Source organism: Salvelinus namaycush, chromosome 9 (assembly GCF_016432855.1).
Source record: "Salvelinus namaycush isolate Seneca chromosome 9, SaNama_1.0, whole genome shotgun sequence".
NCBI lineage: Eukaryota > Metazoa > Chordata > Actinopteri > Salmoniformes > Salmonidae > Salvelinus > Salvelinus namaycush.
The window spans coordinates 2,469,708-2,484,209 of NC_052315.1; the positions used below are offsets into that span (position 1 = coordinate 2,469,708).

Genomic DNA, 14,502 nt, shown 5'->3' on the forward strand with positions numbered 1-14,502 from the left:
ATTCTAGACGATTCTATGCTTCCAACTCTGTAGCAACAGTTTAGGGAAGGCCCTTTCCTGTTTCAGGATGACAATCCTCCTGTGCACAAAGCGAGGTCCGTGTAGAAATGGTTTGTCGAGATCGGTGTTGAAAAGTTGGCCTGCTCAGAGCCCTGATCTCAACTCCATCAAACACCTTTGGGATGAATTGGAACACTGACTGCGAGCCAGGCCTAATCGCCCAACATCAGTGGCCGACCTCACTAATGTCTTGTGGCTGAATGGAAGCGAGTACCCTCAGCAATGTTCCAACATCTAGTGGAAAGCCTTCCCAGAAGAATGGAGGCTGTTATAGCGGCAAAGTGGGGACCAACTCCATATTAATGTTCATCATTTGACGAGCAGGTGTCCACATATCTTTTGGTAGGTAGTGTATTTATACTCCGGACTCCGACATAGCTCTTCATGATATTTCTATTTTTCTTATTTATTTTAGATTAGTGTGTATTGTTAGACATTACTGCACTGTTGGAGCTAGGAACACAAGCATTTTGCTACACCTGCAAAAACATCTGTGTGCAAGGACCACCAGAGGGCAGGTTGGACTCACGGATAGTAGCCCAACTAGGCATGTGAGTCAAGGGGACCTGAGGCAATTAAGCACAGCTGATGGTCAGCCGACGACATAGCCCAGGCATTGGAAACATACCGATCTACAGGGGAGTTGTTAAAAGGTGACAAGGAGGAACGCAAGGATTCTACAAATCCCGTACCACGACTCACCCCGGCGCGTCCGCCACAGAACCGTCCAATCCTCATCCGGAGGTGGGAGAAGTCGTCCCCCACCCAGCAGGGTCGGTGTTATAAATGTCAGTCTCCAGACCATTATGCCCCACAATGTTCTAGCAAAGACGAGTCCATGGTCACAGATTCATCGCTGCCCATCCCCACGCATCCCGGTTCGAGAGGGCAGGATCAACACTGTTAGTTAGCATTATCAGAAATAGCCCCAGCCCCAGAGATTCCGGTTCGAGTAGAAGGACAAGATGTGGTAGCCATTCCACTTTTCCGCTTTAGAGTGATGCCAAATTACTTGGTCTGCTCACATCTGCCAATTACTGTGTGTGTATGCGACCAACAAAATGGTTGCATACACAATGATTTGATTCGATGTCAAGTCACAGCAGATGGAGGCGGGATGAGTTTTGTTACACTGCGCTGTTAGTAGTTTGTGACGTTCTTATAGTTGTTCTGAAATGGCAACGCTGGCTGGGTGACAGGACTGTCGTGAGTTGCTGTTCAAGTCTTGTGACAGTGTCACATGGCTAGAATCTCGCTCCTCGATTTGAAACGAGGTTCAAGAGGAAACAGACCACACTACTAAAACACCTCCTTGCATTGTCACCATGTTATTTCTGTTCCCTAACAATAAATACAGTCTAGAATGTACACCCTTCTGGTGAGTGGTCAACGAAGGGAACATCTAACTTTAAAATAAAATCAAAGTCGCCCACTTTTCTCCTAGTTTAATAGACCACTGTTCAAATTGCCATCGATAAAATGCAATTGTGTTCGTTGTCCGTAGTTTATGCGTGCCCATTCCATAACCTCGCCGCCACCTTGGGGCACTCTGTTAACTACGTTGCTGACATCAGCAAACCCGCTCGCCCACACAACGCCATACACACGGTCTGCCATCTGCCTGGCACTGTTGAAACTGGGATTCATTCATGAAAAGCATAGTTCTCCAGCGAGCCAGTGGCCATTAAAGGTGGGCATTTTCCTACTGAAGTCGGTTATGATGCCGAACTGCGGTCAGGTCAAGACCCTGGTGAGGACAACGAGCGTGCAAATGAGCTTCCCTGAGATGGTTTCTGACAGTTTGTGCAGAAATTCTTTGGTTGTGCAAGCTTAAAGTTTCATCAGCTGTTTCGAGTGGCTGGTCTCAGACGATCCTGCAGTTGAAGAAGCCGGATGTGGAGGTCCTGGGCTGGCGTGGTTACACGTGGTTGTAAAGATGGTTGGATGTACTGCCAAATTATTTAAAACAACATTTGTGCCGGCTTATGGTAGAGAAATTAACATAAAATGATCTGGCTACAGCTCTGGTTGACATTCCTGCAGTCAGCATGTCAATTTTACACTGCCTCAAAAACACGAGACATCTGTGACATTGTGTTGTGTGACAAAACAATGCATTTTAGAGTTGCATTTTTATTGTTCCCTGCACTTCTGTAATGATCATGCTGTTTAATCAGCTTCTTGATGTGTCACACCTGTCAGGTGGATGGATTGTCTTGGCAAAGGAGAAATGCTCACTAACAGGGATGTAAACACATTTTGTGCCAAAAAATGTGAGAGAAGTACGATTTTTGTGCTTATGGAACATTTTCTTGGATCTTTTATTTCAGCTCATGAAACATGGTACCAACACTTTACATTTTGCGTTCATATTTTTGTTCAGTATATATACAGTGCAATCAAAGGATTCACACCTCTTGAATTTGTCCACATTTTGTTGTGTTACAGCATGAATAAAACATTGAATACATTTAGATTTTGTGTCGCAGGCCTATACACAATACCCCATAATGTCAAAGTGCTATTACGTTTAATTTTATTTTTATTTTTTACAAATGAATTAAAAATGAAAAGCTGAAATATTTTGAGTGAGTGAGTATTCAACCGCTTCGTTATGGCAAGCCAAAATAAGTTCAGGAGTAAACATGTGCTTATTAACAAGTCACAGAATAAGTTGCATGGACTCACTCTGTGTGCAGTAATAGAGTTTATCATGATTTTTGAATGACACTTTTCTCCGTACCCAACACATACAGAGCCTTCAGAAAGTATTCATACCCCTTGATTTATTCCACATGTTGTTGTGTTACAGCCTGAATTCAAAATGGATTAAACAGATTTTCTCCTCACCCATCTACACACAGTATGCCATAATGACAAAGTGAAAACGTTGATTGAAAAAATAAATTTGGGCAAATGTATAGAAAATTGAATACAGAAATATCTAATTTACACAAGTATTCACACCCCTGAGTCAATACATGTTAGAATCACCATTGGCAGCGATTACAGCTGTGAGTCTCTCTGGATAAGTCTCTAAGAGCTTTGCAAACCTAGATTGTACAATATTTGAACAGTATTCTTAATAAAATTCTTCAAGCTCTGTCAAGTTGGTTGTTGATTATTGCTAGACAGGACATTCAACGTTTATTGTTGTCTTGGTAAGCTAGTCCAGTGTATATTTGCCCTTGTGTTTAGGTTATTGTCCTGCTGAAAGGTGAATTTGTTTACCAGTGTCTGTTGGAAAGCAGACTGAACCAGGTTTTCCTCTAGGATTCTGCCTGTGCTTAACTCTATTCCATTTATTTTTATCCCCCCCAAAACTCCCTAGTCCTTGCCGATGACAAGCATACCCATAACGTGATGCAGACACCACCATGCTTGAACATATGAAGGGTGGTACTCGGTGATACTCATGTTGTGTTGGATTTGCCCCAAACATAAAGCTTTGTATTCGTAAAGTTAAAAGCTACAGGCTTGCTAGTTAGCGTTATATTCTTCCTGCTAGTAGCCTCTTCGCTCTACTCATTGGATACACCAATGTGTGCAGGGGTGTATTCATTACGCAAACCGGTTACCATTTAAGAACCAAACAGAAACAAACAAGAGCAAACAGAATGAAACTTGGAGGAACCAACCTGAATTTGTCCAATAGAAACTCTCGCTTGCATTTGCCGTTTGGAGTAAACGGTCTGAGAGAGAGAGGAGACATGAATGAGTAGTGCCGAGGGCAGGTGGTTCACCAGAGGAATCACATACATACACTAATACATGATCACATACAAACGGGTAACAGAGTTCAGAACATGCCGTAAGCTCTCTCCACAGCTAGCTTAAAATGTCGCAGATGAAGCCGTTCAATTGGTACTTTTTGGGTGGCTCAAACCGTTGGTAGGTTGTCAAGAAAAAGAGTTGTGTGTTTGAGAGCAGTGTGGGACAGGGACAGTGGAGGAAGAGATACTGGTTTGAGACCAGTATGGGACAGTGGAGGAAGAGATACTGGTTTGAGACCAGTGTGGGACAGGGACAGTGGAGGAAGAGATACTGGTTTGAGACCAGTGTGGGACAGGGACAGTGGAGGAAGAGATACTGGTTTGAGACCAGTGTGGGACAGTGGAGGAAGAGATACTGGTTTGAGACCAGTATGGGACAGTGGAGGAAGAGATACTGGTTTGAGACCAGTATGGGACAGTGGAGGAAGAGATACTGGTTTGAGACCAGTATGGGACAGTGGAGGAAGAGATACTGGTTTGCATTAGCACTAAACTCCTGATTCAAATCATTAACACTTGATGATAAGTTGATCATTTGAATCGGCTGTGTAATGCTCGGGGAAACCTGTGCTCCCCTTTGGGTCCCCAGGACCAGAAAGGCTGTTCTATCTAGACTAAATCACATGTATGAAGACATGATTCAACTCTGTCAACACATTGACTATAATTCAATGAATGTTTGTTACCTAAACCTGTTTGCTTTCTTTGCCCGACTACGAGCATGTAGGCTAGATATGAGAGAATTGTTATTTATTTATTTTTAAATCAGTATTTGCAAACAATGTAATTGTGACACTATTTATGTTTTTCAGGTGATCATAGTGACGGTTTAGGAATGCAATTATTTTAATCAGGTGTGTTAGCTTGGGGCTGGCGAAAAGTGTGACACCGATCAGGACCCTGAGAGCTGGAGTACCACGATGAGGATGACCCAATCGGGACCCTGAGGGCTGGAGCACCATGATGAGTAGGACCCAATCAGGCCCCTGAGAGCTGGAGTACCACGATGAGGAGGACCCAATCAGGACCCTGAGAGCTGGAGTACCACGATGAGGATGACCCAATCAGGCCCCTGAGGGCTGTAGTACCACGATGAGGAAGACCCAATCAGGCCCCTGAGGACTGTAGTACCACGATGAGGAGGACCCAATCAGGCCCCTGAGAGCTGGAGTACCACGATGAGGAGGACCCAATCAGGACCCTGAGGGCTGGAGTACCACGATGAGGAGGACCCAATCAGGCCCCTGAGGGCTGTAGTACCACGATGAGGGAGACCCAATCAGGCCCCTGAGAGCTGTAGTACCACGATGAGGATGACCCAATCAGGACCCTGAGGACTGTAGTACCATGATGAGGAAGACCCAATCAGGCCCCTGAGAGCTGGAGTACCACGATGAGGAAGACCCAATCAGGCCCCTGAGGACTGTAGTACCACGATGAGGAGGACCCAATCAGGCCCCTGAGAGCTGGAGTACCACGATGAGGAGGACCCAATCAGGACCCTGAGAGCTGGAGTACCACGATGAGGATGACCCAATCAGGCCCCTGAGGGCTGTAGTACCACGATGAGGGAGACCCAATCAGGCCCCTGAGAGCTGTAGTACCACGATGAGGATGACCCAATCAGGACCCTGAGGACTGTAGTACCATGATGAGGGAGACCCAATCAGGCCCCTGAGAGCTGTAGTACCACGATGAGGAGGACCAGATCGAGATGGAATCAACCAGCTAGTTCCCCCACCTGTTTCTCTCTTCTCTCTCCCTCTACTATAGCCATCTTTGGTGATTGAACTGAGAGGGATGTAAACACTAGGGGTGTGCTGTCTTTGGCCATACTCGTATTTGTAACCGTATCCGTGAATTGACAGTTGATAGTCGGATCGGATGACAATCGTAATAGATAAGTGGTTTAATATGTTTAAATATATGTTGGCAAAAAACTTGAAGATTAAGAGCAATGTCCAGAGGGGTGGGTTTGTGGCATCTGTCACTCAGTCAGAATGTGCATCAGCGTTTCATATTGGTTCACGCTTGCGATGCACAGTAATAGTTTGACAGCAAACGTCCTCGCCATGTGATTTATAATAGTAGCAAGCAGCAGCAATCTAAATGATCAGACCCCAAAACATGTGAGGATAACTGATTGGGTGAAATTATGATGAAGCAAGTGGATGGAGAAATACAGCTTCAGTCTATCCAATCAGAGCAGCAGGATCTTTACAAAAAGACAGTTATTTAAACCACGAGGAACCTCACACATGACTGACATGAGAAAGACGTGTTCTGGCACCAGAAGAGTACTTTTTCCCCATCAACGATAATTAAAAAACAAACTTGGATCATAATCGTATCCAGAAAATTGCCCATATTTGTTGCTATACTTGTTTAGTCCCGTTACTTGGCACACCCCAGCCCGACTAACCAGTGTCTGCATGTAGCCTCGACACTTTTTATTTTTCACTGTCTTTTTACTGTTGTTTTATTTCTTTACTTACCTATTGTTCACCTACTACCTTTTTGCACTATTGGTTAGAGCCTGTAAGTAAGCATTTCACTGTAAGGTCTACCTGTTGTATTCAGCGCACGTGCCAAATAAACTTTGATTTGATTTGATTTAAACACAGACAATTTGTGATTCCTTCACCATTACATTATCATTGCATCATCATCAGCCCCAACAGATCCACAGATGACACAATCTCTATTGCATTCCACACGGCCTTTTCCCACCTGGACAAAAGGAACACCTATGTGAGAATGCTGTTCATTGACTACAGCTCAGCGTTCAACACCATAGTGAGCACAAAGCTCATCACTAAGCTCAGGACTCTGGGACTAAACACCTCTCACTGCAACTGGATCCTGGACTTCCTGATGGGCCGCCCCCAGGTGGTAAGGGTAGGCAACAACACATCTGCCACGCTGATCCTCAACACGGGGGCCCCTCAGGGGTGCTTGCGTAGTCCCCTTGTCTACTCCTTATTCACCCACGACTGCGTGGCCAAGCACGACTCCAAAACCATCATTAAGTTTGCTGACGACACAACAGTGGTAGGCCTGATCATCGACAATGATGAGACAGCCTATAGGGAGGAGATCAGAGACCTGGCAGTGTGGTGCAAGGACAACATCCTCTCTCTCTCAACGTGACCATTACAAAAGGAGTTGATTGTGGTGTCCACATCATCAACCAACTATTATGGTCCAAACACACCAAGACAGTTGTGAAGAGGGCACGACAATGCCTATTTCCCCCCGTCAGGAGACTGAAAAGATATGTCATGGATTTCCAGATCCCCAAATAGTTCTACGGCATCACCGCCTGGTATGGCAACTGCTCGGCACCCAAACGTTAGGCGCTACAGAGGGTAGTGCGTACGGCCCAGAATATCACTGGGGCCAAGCTTCCTTCATACTAGAAGTGTCAGAGGAAAAGACTCCAGTGACCCAAGTCATAGGCTGTTCTCTCTGCTACCGCACAACAAGCGGTACCGGAGAGCCAAGTCTAGGACCAAGATGCTCTTTAACAGCTTCTACCCTCAAGCCATAAGACTGCTGAACAATTAATCAAATGGCTCTTTAACAGCTTCTACCCTCAAGCCATAAGACTGCTGAACAATTAATCAAATGGCTCTTTAACAGCTTCTACCCTCAAGCCATAAGACTGCTGAACAATTAATCAAATGGCCACCCAGGGAGTAATAAGGGAGTCATCTTTGTTTCATATTCTTGTAAGTTTGTGCTAAGGAGGTACTGATGATTGTATTACAATCATATTGGTAAGGTTGACTTGAGTTGTTTATGAATTAAGCAGTTAAAAGTAAGGAAAAATCAGGCTAAAAGGCTGCAACATCAGTCAATGGCCATCTTTAAGCAAAGCAACATTGCCAGGACACGTGTTTTGGGGTGAGATTCAAAAAATATATTGAAGATATTGTCAAATAGTATCTAATACCCGACGATCAAGGTGAGAACAGACATAGCTATAATGTTCTACTTCTGTTTGATGAAGCTGTCACGTCATTATGCTATTGTATGTAATTTGACCATTGGTTTGATTAGCTAACGAGACCTCGATTTGATGGAACAAAATTAACTTTTGTAGCTAGTCTAAGCTCATGCCTGTTAGATAGTTCTGCTTTGAATTTAATTGTGGATATGGCTGAGATAATTTAACAAAATGAGTATGTTGAGGTTCAATGTTGTCACGAGTTAGCCAGCTAGCCAACTAGCTAACTAGCCAACTTGTGCTATAACTGGACTGCTCGGACAAGAATTGAACCAAGGAAGCCTGGCTATCAAGCTAGCTAGCTAGCAACTAACATTGCAACGTCAACTAACAAAACAGATACAATTTCAATAATGTAGGTTAGTGTAGGTTATCTGGCTTGAATTCAATTTAAAAAAATGGCTATGATATGGCTGAGAACAAAAAATATATTGAGCGTTAATGTGGTTGGGATATAACGTTGTGGACAGCTCCGACCCAAGTCAAGCCCTGTACGTCTATATTAATAATGTGCCATTTGGCAGATGCATTTTATCCAAAGCAACTTACAGAGTGCATAAATTTGGCATATAGGTGATGCAGGGAATATATGACAGACTGCTTAAGTAATGACATGGGCATAAACACAGCGATGAGACGTTGGCTGACTGGTTTGACGGCTGGGTGAGATGTAGTGTGTACTCCTCCTACGTGTCGCTGGTACAAACTCTACAACTCCATTACTCCCTCAGGATCCGGCTGTGCTTTTATTAGCGACCTGAAAGTGGCATCCACCTCTGACCCTTGACCTTTGTAAGAGGCTTGTTGATGGGCTGTGTGTGTGTGTGTGAGAGAGCGAGCGAGCGAGAGTGCACTTGTGTGTGTGGGGTGTGAGGATATTCTGCAATTCCCCGGATTTTTCTCCCTGTCAGATAACGGCGAGAGGTCAGATACGGACACTAACACACGCAGAGGGAGTAAAATACACATCTCCAAAAATCGACTTACATTTTTTTTATTACACCTCTTTTCCAGAAAAACAAGATTTATTTTAGGAGACATTTCTGGTCTTCACATGGGATAGGACACAGCCAGGAAATAGAGACTAGAGGGGGGGATGGTTTATACGTGAACATCCCTGACTGGATAACTTGTGGAAACAATGCACGGAAGCAATAAAAGAGGGTCTATAAAACCTTTGGGGAAGATAAAGGTAAAGGAAAGTCTTCTGGACTCTGAAGACCTAAATCATCTGACTTTTAAGACTCTATTTTGAACTGAGATGGGACTATTTTATCTTTATGTGCTTTATGTAGTTAAACCATTTAAAGGGCGTAATGAATTCAGTCGAAAACTAGGTGGTCTGGCCCCTTCGACCGTTCAGACATTGCTCAATACTGAGTGAAAAGACCAGACGTGGTCGTCACCTGGCGCCCCTGACAAAAAGGAAAATGTTAGTGGCCATATTTCTGCTGTTGACAGACAGGTGATCTCCCCTGGACCCGTCGGGAGAGGCAGATGTGCTGCCGCCGCCAGAGGGCAGGGTCGAGTGGAGAGCCAGGTCTGGCACTGATTAGGGAGACAGGACTACCCCCCCCCCCCCTCTTTCTCTCCATTAGTGCTCCCATTCCTCTTGCACTTTGTTTACCGTTGGTGATTGCAGTCCTGGCAGATCTCCCTCTTATATCCACCTGTGTGGGGGAGTGTGGGAGTACAAAGACAGCTGGGAGAAAGCAAAGCATTTAACCTTAATCTAACAGAGGCTTTATTTACTGGACTTGTACTTGTATTGTGTGCTTGTTGGACCACATACCTGTCTTAACCATGTAGATTAGCCCATATGGCGAAGGAGGGACGGGATGGTTGTGATAAACTGTTATGTAGGAGACGCCAGATTCAAAGACCTAATGGAAAATGGAAAACAAAATCTCTCTCTCTCTCTGTCTCTCTGTCTCTCTGTCTCTCTGTCTCTCTCTCTCTCTCTCTCTCTCTCTCGCTCTCTCTCTCTCTCTTTCTCTTTCTTTCTCTCTCAGTGGATGCTTCTGAGTGTAGAACGGCTCATAATAATGTCTGGAATGGAGTAAATGGAATGGTATCAAACACATGGTTTTCATGGTATCAAACACATGGTTTTCATGGTATCAAACACATGGTTTTCATGGTATCAAACACATGGTTTTCATGGTATCAAACACATGGTTTTCATGGTATCAAACACATGGTTTTCATGGTATCAAACACATGGTTTTCATGGTATCAAACACATGGTTTTCATGGTATCAAACACATGGTTTTAATGGTATCAAACACATGGTTTTCATGGTATCAAACACATGGTTTTCATGGTATCAAACACATGGTTTCATGGTATCAAACACATGGTTTTCATGGTATCAAACACATGGGTTTCATGGTATCAAACACATGGGTTTCATGGTATCAAACACATGGTTTTCATGGTATCAAACACATGGTTTTAATGGTATCAAACACATGGGTTTCATGGTATCAAACACATGGGTTTCATGGTATCAAACACATGGGTTTCATGGTATCAAACACATGGGTTTCATGGTATCAAACACATGGTTTTCATGGTATCAAACACATGGTTTTCATGGTATCAAACACATGGTTTTCATGGTATCAAACACATGGTTTTCATGGTATCAAACACATGGTTTCATGGTATCAAACACATGGTTTCATGGTATCAAACACATGGTTTTCATGGTATCAAACACATGGTTTCATGGTATCAAACACATGGTTTTAATGGTATCAAACACATGGTTTTCATGGTATCAAACACATGGTTTTCATGGTATCAAACACATGGTTTTAATGGTATCAAACACATGGTTTTCATGGTATCAAACACATGGTTTCATGGTATCAAACACATGGTTTTAATGGTATCAAACACATGGTTTCATAGTATCAAACACATGGTTTTCATGGTATCAAACACATGGGTTTCATGGTATCAAACACATGGTTTTAATGGTATCAAACACATGGGTTTCATGGTATCAAACACATGGTTTTAATGGTATCAAACACATGGTTTTCATGGTATCAAACACATGGTTTTCATGGTATCAAACACATGGTTTTCATGGTATCAAACACATGGTTTTCATGGTATCAAACACATGGTTTCATGGTATCAAACACATGGTTTTAATGGTATCAAACACATGGTTTCATGGTATCAAACACATGGTTTTCATGGTATCAAACACATGGGTTTCATGGTATCAAACACATGGTTTTAATGGTATCAAACACATGGTTTCATAGTATCAAACACATGGTTTTCATGGTATCAAACACATGGGTTTCATGGTATCAAACACATGGTTTTAATGGTATCAAACACATGGTTTCATAGTATCAAACACATGGGTTTCATGGTATCAAACACATGGTTTCATGGTATCAAACACATGGTTTTAATGGTATCAAACACATGGTTTCATGGTATCAAACACATGGTTTTCATTGTATCAAACACATGGTTTTCATGGTATCAAACACATGGTTTTCATGGTATCAAACACATGGTTTCATGGTATCAAACACATGGTTTCATGGTATCAAACACATGGTTTTCCATCCATTCTACTCCATTTCAGCCATTATTATGAACCGTCATCCCCTCAGCCGCCTCTACTGCTCTACTGTATAACTTTCCATTGAGCAAAGATAAATCAAACATGTGAAGACATGGTACTACCTGAAACAGACCATTTTGTGCGCCCGTAAAACGTAATATTTTCTTCTTTCAGGCTGCACTTCGAACATAATCCACACAGGCTTGTTTTCAAACCATACGTTATATACAGTGACTTCGGAAAGTATTCAGACGACTTGACTTTTTTCCACATTTTGTTACGTTACAGCCTTATTCTAAAATGGATAAAATAAAATAAAATCCTCAGCAATCTACACACATTACCCCATAATGACAAAACATTTTTTTTTAAATGTTGTCACATTAAAACAATTATAATCAATTAAATACCTTATTTACATAAATATTCAGACCCTTTGCTATGAGACTCAAAATTGAGCTCAGTTGCATCCTGTTTCCATTGATCCTCCTTGAGATGTTTCTACAACTTGATTGAAGTCCACCTGTGGTAAATTCAATAGATTGGACATGATTTGGAAAGGCACACACCTGTCTATATAAGGTCCCACAGTTGACAGTGCATGTCAGAGCAAAAATCAAGCCATAAGGTCAAAGGAATTGTTCGTAGAGCTCTGAGAAAGGATTGTGTCGAGGCACAGATCTGGGGAAGTGTACCAAAAATGTTCTGCAGCATTGAAGGTCCCTAAGAACACAGTGGCCTTCATCATTCTTAAATGGAAGAATTTTGGAACCACCAAACCTCTTCCTAGAGCTGACCGCCCGGCAAAACTGAGCAATCAGGGGAGAAGGGCCTTGGTCAGGGAGGTGACCAAGAACTCGATGGTCACTCTTACAGAGCTCTGGAGTTCCTCTGTGGAGATGAGGGAACCTTCCAGAAGGACAACCATCTCTGCAGCACTCCACCAATCAGGACTTTATGGTGTCCAGATGGAAGCCCCTCCTCAGGAAAAAGGCACATGACAGCCCGCTGGAGTCTGTCAAAAGGCACCTAAAGACTCTCAGACCATGAGAAACAATATTCTCTGGTCTGATGAAACCAAGATTAAACTCTTTGGCTTGAAACCAAGCGTCACGTCTGGAGGAAACCTGACACCATTCCTGGCACCAAACCTGGCACCATTCCTGGCACCAAACCTGGCACCATTCCTGGCACCAAACCTGACACCATTCCTGGCACCAAACCTGGCACCATTCCTGGCACCAAACCTGACACCATTCCTGGCACCAAACCTGACACCATTCCTGGCACCATGCCTGGCACCATAGGCATCCTGGTGCTCGTGAATATCCTTTCTTTTTGTGACTTCAGACCAATGCCTATTCTCTCTTAAAAAATAGCTTTTTGTTTTTAGTTAAATTAGCATTTAGTAAGCTGAGAAATGCAATAAATAGTCACCTTTTCATAATGCATATTGTTGAAAAAGAAATGACATTTAAATCACATTGCGAGATTATAATGAGGTTTACAGCATTTTTTGGGGAGGGACTTTGCACAGTTCTTTTGCATTTCAAAATTTTGTCCACAGTCTGAAATCTTTGGCCAAAGTGACATGAATCCAGACCTTCTGAGCAAACTTTAAAACAGATTAAGTGAATGTTCTTGATCTCAAGTCGATAAAACATTAAATTAAGAGAGGGAAGTAATATCCTAAAACAAATAAATATGTTGACTCAATTGTTGTTCTGTCATTAAAAAAAACCTATACCATTTACAGTGTGGTTTTTATAGACTTCAATATCCTTGCTTGCGTGTGCAGAAAGATTTTGGTCTGCAGCCTAGCTCTAGCTCTGGCCAGCCTAATGAATCCCATTAAATCAATTCCCTTCTCATTAAGTGGCCAAATATTGGAGCAAGTACACAAGCCGCCATTGTGAGGGAATCCAGGACTGGGAGTAATTTTGAGGGAAATACAAACAAGCTGTTACTTTATTATTTTATTCCACCATCCTCTCTAAAAGAAGAAGATGGACTGATTTTGTATTAGACCTCACTTCTAAAAAAGTGTGTGTGTTTTTTTTTGCGTTCGTGCACGAGCATATTTCTGTCTGTCTATCTGTGTGTGTGTGTGTGTGTGTCTGTGCGTATGCTTGTAGTGTGTTTACAGATGGGTCTGGACTCTGACAGGTCTGGAAAGGGAGCAGACTTTACACTGAACAGACCACAAATCATCTGTCTTCACCTCAACGCTCCCAGGAACAACCCAAAGCTAGCCAGTCCCTGCAAAATGAAATAGGGATTAGATTTGAAAGCCATAGAAATTATTCAGGTTCAGCCATTTAGCACAACTATTTCTCACAGTTCTTTTAGCTCTGAGTCAATTGGTTTCAGTGTGGGATTTTTTTGTTGTATTTGTAGTGATTCTGTGGTGTTTGCACTTTTTTTCTAGGCCTTACGTAGGGGGAGTACCTGGGTGGCTAATGTAGGGGGAGTACCTGGTTGGCTAACGTAGGGGGAGTACCTGGGTGGCTAATGTAGGGGGAGTACCTGGGTGGCTAACGTAGGGGGAGTACCTGGGTGGCTAACGTAGGGGGAGTACCTGGGTGGCTAATGTAGGGGGAGTACCTGGGTGGCTAACGTAGGGGGAGTACCTGGGTGGCTAATGTAGGGGGAGTACCTGGGTGGCTAACGTAGGGGGAGTACCTGGGTGGCTAATGCAGGGGGAGTACCTGGGTGGCTAATGCAGGGGGAGTACCTGGGTGGCTAACGTAGGGGGAGTACCTGGGTGGCTAACGCAGGGGGAGTACCTGGGTGGCTAATGTAGGGGGAGTACCTGGTTGGCTAATGTAGGGGGAGTACCTGGGTGGCTAACGTAGGGGTAGTACCTGGTTGGCTAACGTAGGGGGAGTACCTGGGTGGCTAACGTAGGGGGAGTACCTGGTTGGCTAATGTAGGGGGAGTACCTGGGTGGCTAATGTAGGGGGAGTACCTGGGTGGCTAATGTAGGGGGAGTACCTGGTTGGCTAACGTAGGGGGAGTACCTGGTTGGCTAACGTAGGGGTAGTACCTGGGTGGCTAATGCAGG

At 43.6% G+C, this 14,502-nt stretch overlaps 2 protein-coding genes across 2 annotated transcripts in view; both read left to right on the top strand.

Annotated features, from left to right (window-relative positions):
- tmem131 (transmembrane protein 131) overlaps positions 1-4,333 on the top strand; it is a 120,073-nt gene extending 115,740 nt beyond the window's left edge. Inside the window, exon 22 of the mRNA XM_039000456.1 lies at positions 3,991-4,333. Coding sequence (XP_038856384.1) covers positions 3,991-4,333 — 343 coding nt within the window. The remainder of the gene's footprint in view (positions 1-3,990) is intronic.
- Positions 1-14,502, top strand: part of nme7 (NME/NM23 family member 7) — a 1,076,771-nt gene that overhangs the window by 240,065 nt on the left and 822,204 nt on the right. The gene's annotated exons all lie outside the window — the stretch shown is intronic.